Genomic DNA, 8,545 nt, shown 5'->3' with positions numbered 1-8,545 from the left:
CGAAGGGAAGGGAAGGCGAGGAGGGGGAGGGAAGCGACAAAAGCTAGGGTTCACACCCTGCGCACACTATCGGGCGAGACGAGTTTTCGATCAACTCAGATTGCGTCCTAGCTATTCTATGAAGTTGGTGCCAACGAAATGAGAAGTACATTGTGAATGTTTTCGTTCCATGTAGCATCTATGGACGTGGTGTTTTTATTCCTTTTCTTTTTTGGCAATAGTAGCGTTTTCCTAACCCGAACACATTTTTTTCAGTAGTAAAAATAACACACATTTGTTTTCGTCACTCAAAAAAAGAAGAAGAGAAAAGACACGTCATCACCTGGACCGTTGCAACTCCCGTCCCGAGTACGTATATCCCCCGAGTACCCTAGTTAGAAATCTCCCGTTCCGCTCCCGATTCGAGACGGACGCGCCGCCACCGACCTCCTCCTGCCCACCCCGCTCCCGCTCCGGATCCAGCCCCAAGCCCCCACCTCCACTCTCCTTCTATATCCGCCGCCACGCCACGCCACGCATGCCACCTCGGCGAAGCCGCGTCCGCAAGGACAAGCCTCCGGCTGCCGCAACCGCCTCTGCCCCGGCTATAAAGGCGCGCCCTTTGGTCGTCCGCTCCTCCTCTCTTCGCCCAGGCCATGCCTCTCGCCTCGATTCGTCCTCGACGCCTGCCTCTCCTCCTCCCGCGTCTGGTTTCATCTTGCTCCTCCTCGCTCGTCTTGTCCGTTTATACTAGAAAGAATTGCTCGTCCTCGATTCGTGTGTTTTGAAGCGCGTCTGATTTGATTGATTTTGCTCGTCCTCGGTTCATCCGTTTAGATAGAAATCGCGTCTGGTTTCATTTTGCTCGTCCTCGCCGTCGCCCGTTTAGCATCGGTCCCGAGTTGATTTTGCTCGTCCTCGCTGTCGCCAGTTTAGAGTCGCGTGTGATTTGATTCTGCTCGTCCTCCTTGTCGTCCGTTTAGAATCGCTTCCGAGTTGATTTTGCTCGTCATCGCCGTCGTCAGTGTAGAGTTGCGTGTGATTTGATTCTGCTCGTCCTCCCCGTCGCCCGTTTAGATCAGAATCGCGTCTGTTTTGATTTTTCTTGTCCTCGCCGTCGTCAATTTAGATAGAATCGCGTCTTGATTTGATTTTGCTCGTTCTCATCCTAGTCCGTTTGGAATCATGTCTGATTTGATTCTGCTCGATCCCCTGTGTTGCTGCTGGGTTCTTTACACTGATGCTCTCGCGTGTTCTTCGTGCCGTCTCATCGGGGGTATCCGTGTAGGAAGCGAGCGGTCGGTCGGTTTGGGTCTTCTGGTTTGCGAACTAACAAGTCTGTTTGAGAAACTTCTGCGTGCGCTTCTGTTATCCGAGAGACGCTCACGTCTTGCTTTTGAAATTGGATTGCTGTTTATCGTGCTCGTTCAGATCGGTTCCTCTGTTCGGTCACCTGCGCTGTTCGTCGGTTACTTTCATATCTCAAACGCATGCGCCCTTTGATGCTACTTGATGGATGTTCGGATCTCAAATGTTGCGTTGTTCAGATCGGTTATTTTGATTGAAATTGGATTGTTGGCCATCTGTCGATTCTCATTCTACTTGATGGATGTTCAGGGTGTTACTATGTTATTTTCAATTGCTTACTTCTTGTCATGCTTTGCTCATGTTCCCATATATGGTGATGTGTATTAAGGGGTGCAAACCATTTAGACAGAAAGTTTTACAAGAGTGCAAACCATGTGGCCTTCTTTTCTTCCTCATGTTGCTATTTCCATTTAACTGATCATGATACGAGTACTAGATGAGGTGCTGCTAGTTAGTTCCCCTTAGACTTTGTTCTAGATAAAAGAGCATAACTCCAGAATTTTGTCATTACACACCTGGGCATATAATTCTGCTGTGAGCATAACTCCAGAATTTATTTATCTGTGAAAGTTTGTTCATCACATGTTTTTTTATCAATGCTGCTAACTTTATAGCTTTCTGAGATTACTTCGGGCTTGCATGTATTAGCTTTCTGTTTGTGCCCCTATCTAAGTATGTTTCTTGTGTGCAAGCGCTCCATTCTGTGTGTGTCTGTGTGTGGCTTGATGGTGAATATATGTGGCTTGACTGTGTGTGTGTGTGGCTTGATTGTGTGTGTGTGTGTGGCTTGATTGTGTGTGTGTGTGTGGCTTGATGGTGAATATGTGTGGCTTGACTCTGTGTGTGTGTGGCTTGACCGTCTGTGGCTTGATGGTGAATTTGTGTGTGGCTTGACTGTGTGTGTGTGACTCTGTGAATATTGCATTTGCTTGATGGTGTGGCTTGTATGCTTTGTTGAATGATTGGTTGTATAACTTGTGTTTTATATTGTTGTGGCATGATTGATTGCTGTTTGTTGAATGCGAACTCGTATCTTGACGAATAATCATGTATGCTAACTTGGTATTGGTAGTTCCTGATCACCTATTACTTGTATAGTGTAGACTGACTATTCTTTTTTTTTAACTTTTTTGTGATTATGTCTTCACATTGCACTGCTCGATCCATATCGACATGCCCACGCTGTCTGATGAGGATAAAGATGTAAGGAACTCCTCCCAAGAATCTCTTTTGCTCTTTGTATTAACTTGACGACTAGGCTTTACATATTAAAAAAAATCGTGAAACTGGAGCTCCTTGCTGTAACCCATTATATGACTTTATGAGCATGCACCACTTTCAGGTTATGAGAAAAATAGGGTTCCCCAACCAAGATTGACTTCCTCTCTCTTTCTTATACAAGGCATGCAGAAGATGTGTGGCAAGTAAGTAACTCATTATGTCAGATATTTAGAGTGTACTACTTCACAGTGCCATCTTTCCCAACAGATTGCATTTTTTTATATTGATATTGGGTTGAATAGTATCACATGTTTGTTTGCATTTCATACTTTGGAAAAATGTTCCTAATGTTGATAGAGTATTTTTTTTCCTGCAATAGGCATGGGAGTTCCTCTCAAAGTTAGGTGATCTTAGCCAAACTCTGATTTTTGCCAAAATTGAGAATGTGGAGGTAATTTCAAGATATTCCTTCAACATTCCTGAGCAACTTGGATTTGTTTACCACCTATTGACTCCTTATTCCTTGCAGGGCTTGAACCATTTTGATGAGATCCTGGAAGAAGCAGATGGTATAATTCTGTCAAGAGGAAACTTTTGGAATTGATCTTCCACCTGAAAAGGTTGGTTATCTCAACCTTCGCAATGCATTATCTCTTAACGTGTCGTCCTAGTAGTGAAAAAATTAGAGAGAATCACCCCAATGCATTGTTTCTTAAGGGTTGTATCTAAATGATGTTGCATTGTGGAGAAAATTAAAGAGTAGGAAAACAGGGAGTGCAAGAAAACGAGCTAAGAGCCGTATCTATATGAACATACAGCTCCACTCTCATTCTTTCTTAATTATTACAGTACCACATCAGCATTTTGACTATGCCATCTTTCTAAGAGAAGCATTGTGAGTGCCCTTGGCAGTTGTGAAGGCATTTTGCTTGATTAACATGTATTTTCCCCATTTGCATGAATCTTAGTGATGATTTTATGTGCTTTACTTAGATTTGCTCTTTTTTTAAACAAAAATCAAGGGTCTGTGTTGAGCACTACTTTTGTTCGTTCTTTAGGTGTTCTTATTTCAGAAGTCTGCTCTGCACAAGTGCAACATGGCTGGAAAGCCTGCTGTTGTTACTCATGTTTTGGTCAGTATGACGGACAACCTAAGGCCTGCTCGCGCGGAGGCAACTGATGTGGCAAACGCGGTGCTGGACGGTTAGTTTTTGCCTCTTGCCGATATCTTATACTTTGGTGATCCTGTAAGTTTTTGCCTCTTGCAGAATCCAATGAAAGTTCTGATTCTGAAAGCTCTGACTGAGGTATTCATTTACCTACCAATTTTGAAGTGGAAGCTTCATCATTTAATAGCATTTTTAATTATCTTTTTGCCTGATTTCACCATGTTTCACTTTGTTTTCAGAAGCCAGCTACCGAAGTGAAGAATTCTGCGGGTTGCTACTGCACAAAAGAAAAAGCAGGAATTGGACGGCTCTGACAGTGATTCTGATGATTCATCAGATGAGGTAAGAATCATATTTCTAGCAATGCATGTCTACGTGAGATAATTACAAAAGCATAAAACATATTTCCTGCACTTACCATTCCCCTAATCTTGTCTTCTAATTCTGTGGAGTTTGCAGGATAGCCACTAAAAAACCAGTAGCCAAGAAAGTGGTAGAATCTAGTGAAAGTTCTGATTCTGACTCTGAGGAGGTATCAGTCTACTAGTTATATGAAAACTAAGGCTTCATTATTCTGTCTTTATAATGTGATACTAACATTTTCAATATATTTCCAGGATACCACTGCTAAACCAGTTAAGAAGAATAAAGAATCTAGTGATAGCTCAGATTCCGACTCAGATTCAGATTCTGAAGAAGTAAGTTCTCTGTTGTACTTGTTTACTCTTGGTAACTTATCTTGTGTGACATTTGTATTTCTTAAACATTGTTTTGTTTCTAGCAAATCTTTTGTCTATGCCATCTTTCTAATGCGGTTCCTTTCTATGTCCAGGATACCACTGCTAAAACAGTTTCTGTAAAGAAAGAAGAATCTAGTGGTAGCTCAGATAATGACTCGGATTCTGATTCTGATGAAGTAAGTGTTCTGTTACTTGCTTACTCCTGGTCACTTTTTTGTTGTGCAATGTTTAAAATTCCTTCCAATGTTTTGCAGCCAGCAAAATCTACTATTCCTGCTAAGAGGCTTCTGACAACAGAGAAAAAGAGTGAACATGTACGCATTATTTTTAAAATTTTATTTTCTTTAAAGCATTGCCTTCTGTGATATTTGTTGTACATTAATTCATCTTGATGTAATTCAATATTTGCAGTCCAAGGATGATTCTGATGATAGTTCTGATGAGAGTGATGAAGAGCCTGCACTAAAGAAGCCTAAGGAATTTTTGGTGTTTGCTTTTTCATCTGAAGATTTTGGTCTCTTAGGTTGCCAAGAAAGAAAGCAGTGGTGATGACGACAGTTCTGAAGAGAGCTCCAGCAGTGATGATGAAAACGATCAATCGGTGTCAATGTGAAAGTCCAAGCAAAATCAAGTATGGTTTGAGTATATTTATGCTGTTGTAATTTTTCCACTTATGTTTGATGGTAATCAGCTTCTAACTAGCTTCCTAATTTCAGGAACGAAGATCTGAATCACCCTCACCCCTCTAGAGAAATCAGTTTACTCATTCAAGTTCTGGAAATTCTTTATAGCTTTCTGAGTTTACTTCGGTCTTGCATGTGTTAGCTTTCCATTTGTGCCCCTTGCTTTGTCTGTTTCTTGTGTTCAAGCGCTCCATTCTGTGTGTGTGACTGTGTGTGGCTTGACTCTGTGTGTCTGGCTTGACTCTGTGTGTGTGTGTGTGTGGCTTGACTATGTGTGTGACTGTGTGGCTTGATTGTTTATGTGCTTGACTCTCTCTGTGTGTGTTTGTGTGACTCTGTGTGAATATTGCATTTGCTTGATGGTGTGGTTTGTATGCTTTGTTGAATGATTGGTTGTGTACAATTTGTGTTTTATATTGTTGGGGCCTAACACTGCCTTTGCCGGTCCCAAGCCCGGATGTGAAAATGTGGAGGGAGCTGCAGTTACCTCCTTTGTATTGTTTGCATTACGAGTGTCGATAGAAATTACACAGTCTAGGTTACTGTCCTAATCGAATAGTGAATCTTCACATAATTTCTTTGCATGTGATTCCTTTCTGAAGTCGTACGAGGTCAGTGTTTTTCTTATACGATACCAAAGGGAAGCGACTGTGTGTGGCTTGACTCTCTCTCTCTTTCTCTGTGTGTGTGGCTTGACTGTGTGTGTGACTGTGTGTGGCTTGATTGTTTGTGTGCTTGACTCTCTCTGTGTGTGTTTGTGTGACTGTGTGAATATTGCATTTGCTTGATGGTGTGGTTTGTATGCTTTGTTGAATGATTGGTTGTGTATAACTTGTTTTATATTGTTGGGGCCTAACACTGCCTTTGCCGGTCCCAAGCCCGGATGTGAAAATGTGGAGGGAGCTGCAGTTACCTCCTTTGTATTGTTTGCATTACGCGTGTCGATAGAAATTACACAGTCTAGGTTACTATCCTAATCGATAGTGAATCTTCACATAATTTGTTTGCATGTGATTCCTTTCTGAAGTTGTACGAGGTCAGTGTTTTTCTTATACGATACCACAGGGAAGCGAGTAACTAAGAATCTAGGCCTATAAGGGTTTGATTTTTCTCCCTTTTTCTGAAATTTTTTACGGTGCCTTGTCAGCATGACGTGTATGGTGCTTTGTTTTACTTCTGTGTGTGAATTTTGATTGTTTCCATCATAGGTGACATGTGCTTTCTGGTTTTGACTGTTTCTCCTTGTTTGCCACGTATCATATTTGTATATCAGTTTGTTTGGGCTGATTTTTCTGGGCTCTTCCGGTGGTACGGGTGTGTTCCTTTCTTTTTTCTTCTGCTGCCTATAAAGTCCTGGCGTTAGATCTTCTGGTCGATCTGTTCTAAGTCACTCTGAATATATTCCTGATGCTGCTTCTGGCGGTGGATCTTCTGGTCGATCTGTTCTAAGTGCCGCTCAATATGTTCCTGGTACGTTTTGCTTGATTTATTTTTTCTGTTTTGTATGGTTTTCTGTGGTTAGTTTTGGATCCTAATGAAGCGCCCCGGCGTCGGCATGAGATTCGACATGGGAAGCATCCTATTTATTAACCACGGTCCATTGGCTGGAGTCAAGGAAATTTCTCAAGCATAAAACGGCATCTTCTTACTCGGCGTGTTTTTAAAGGAGAAGTTGGTATTGAATTTATGGATCTGTATAGCTACCTGATCCCGGTATATGAAATTGAGCCTCTTGAGAAATTACTGATGTGATGCTGCAGACAAAATTGTCCAATACTTGTGGTGTTAAGGGGACAAACGTTACCTCTTCCCAAATTGTATAAGGCCTGCTGATTCAGAACCACCTCCACATTACTTGTTTACAAGTGGTGCCAAGGTATAAATAATTTGCAGGACATATGGGACACTAGCGATGGGCTTCTTCTTATGGTCTAATTATTAGTGTAGTGCATATTACACTATTAATCTGCCCTATTGTGATTCACTTGCATGCAAAAATCTGCCCCTAATGATTTATTTCAGTACGAATAGTACCATGTCCAAGTTAACGGGTTTAAAGCTAAGTACTCCCTCCGTTCCTAAATATTTGTCTTTCTAGAGATTTCAAATGGACTACCACATACGGATGTATATAGACATATTTTAGAGTGTAGATTCACTCATTTTGCTTCGTATGTAGTCACTTGTTGAAATCTCTAGAAAGACAAATATTTAGGAACGGAGGGAGTAGTAATGTGGCGGACTTTAAATGCATAATAATATTTGGACAACTTTTGTAAATCAAAGTGAACTAATTTAATCATGATAGAAAGGTTGGGCTGTTAGACTGAGTGGAGGTTAGTGCCTGGTGGCTTTGAGAAACTAAATAATTTACCTACTTCCGTCTATTGTCTTTTAATGTTTATATATTATATAGTAATTTCTGAAGAACAATGATTTCATAAGTGAGAGAAATGGCATGGCTATGTGTCAATTTTTTCCAGATTTGTCAGTGAAGCAACCTGGATATCATTTACTTGAGACTTGAGTGCTTGTCATACTGTATTATTGTACTGGCAAATCTCCTAGTTCCTGTAATCATTTTTCCCGAGCAGTGTCTTTTTGCATCTGTACACATGTTCACTTCTTTCGGATCTGGTGGAAACATAGGATGCTAGTTACTGAAAAGTTAATCCTTTTTGTTCCTGTTCATATTCGACTTGGATATTAACATGGCCCTCATTTCAAATCGATGTACTGGACTTGAATCATTTGCAGGATGAAGTCGAAGCGGCATGGATGGCAGCAATCAACAAGGAAATTACACGTGTGTTGACAGAAGTTCTTCTGAAGGTTTGTTGTCATTGCATGGACTTATTTAGCTAGGTTTAGCAGAACATGTACTTCTGTTCTAAGTTCAGCAAGACTGCCATTTCTTACTTTTGTACTTTTGTCATTCCAGGTTGCGGATGATCTTTTTAATGAGATCGCAACCAAAGTACGAATGAAGATGATTCATAAATATGTAAATTACATTGCTGATTATCGCCTCTGTGTTGCAGCAAATGAGACCACTGGTGTCTCTAGCTCAAAGGAGCTTGGTCTGGGAGAATCAAGAGTGAAGACCACAGCTAAACCATTCTTGTGAATAGGTGTCCTAGTACAATGTTGTGATTATAATATTTTTCTTTTAGTTAAAGGTAAAAGGCATGTATAAACCTTCTCACATAAAAAGAGTAATTGATCAACTTCGCTCAAAGTCCACGCAAACTAGTGAATTATGAAGCCCAGGTTATTTGAACAATTGAATTTACCAAATTCGTCACGCAGAATGAGAAGTTTTTTTAAAAGAAAAACAGGAAAGTCTGGGGCTCTGCCCATTTTATCAACACAGGGACAAAGCCTG

General features: G+C 41.1%; 1 protein-coding gene and 1 long non-coding RNA gene across 2 annotated transcripts; both read left to right on the top strand.

Annotated features, from left to right (window-relative positions):
- The first annotated feature begins 2,699 nt into the window (after positions 1 to 2,699).
- Positions 2,700 to 3,159, top strand: LOC119305251. The gene is made up of 3 exons (XR_005148594.1): positions 2,700 to 2,771; positions 2,948 to 3,019; positions 3,098 to 3,159. It is a non-coding gene; the product is annotated as an uncharacterized LOC119305251 (long non-coding RNA).
- A 3-nt stretch (positions 3,160 to 3,162) lies between these two features.
- On the top strand, positions 3,163 to 5,327 carry LOC119305250 (nucleolin 2-like). Its single transcript, XM_037581821.1, has 9 exons — positions 3,163 to 3,188; positions 3,627 to 3,875; positions 3,977 to 4,079; positions 4,197 to 4,269; positions 4,355 to 4,435; positions 4,570 to 4,653; positions 4,732 to 4,791; positions 4,889 to 5,108; positions 5,194 to 5,327. Exons 3-8 carry the CDS (start codon positions 4,063 to 4,065, stop codon positions 5,024 to 5,026), a joined length of 453 nt encoding a protein of 150 aa, XP_037437718.1. The 5' UTR covers positions 3,163 to 3,188; positions 3,627 to 3,875; positions 3,977 to 4,062; the 3' UTR covers positions 5,027 to 5,108; positions 5,194 to 5,327.
- Positions 5,328 to 8,545: the final 3,218 nt, after the last annotated feature.

Source organism: Triticum dicoccoides, chromosome 5B (assembly GCF_002162155.2).
Source record: "Triticum dicoccoides isolate Atlit2015 ecotype Zavitan chromosome 5B, WEW_v2.0, whole genome shotgun sequence".
Lineage (NCBI taxonomy): Eukaryota > Viridiplantae > Streptophyta > Magnoliopsida > Poales > Poaceae > Triticum > Triticum dicoccoides.
Note: the sequence above shows the minus strand (reverse complement) of the source record. Positions and strands in the feature narration are given on the sequence as shown.

Excerpts from the sequence above, each read along its gene's own strand:
- LOC119305250 (XM_037581821.1), top strand. Across the intron at positions 4,270-4,354 it reads CTGATTCTGACTCTGAGGAG|GATACCACTGCTAAACCAGT; the intron begins GTATCAGTCTAC and ends ATATATTTCCAG. Across the intron at positions 4,792-4,888 it reads CAGAGAAAAAGAGTGAACAT|TCCAAGGATGATTCTGATGA; the intron begins GTACGCATTATT and ends CAATATTTGCAG.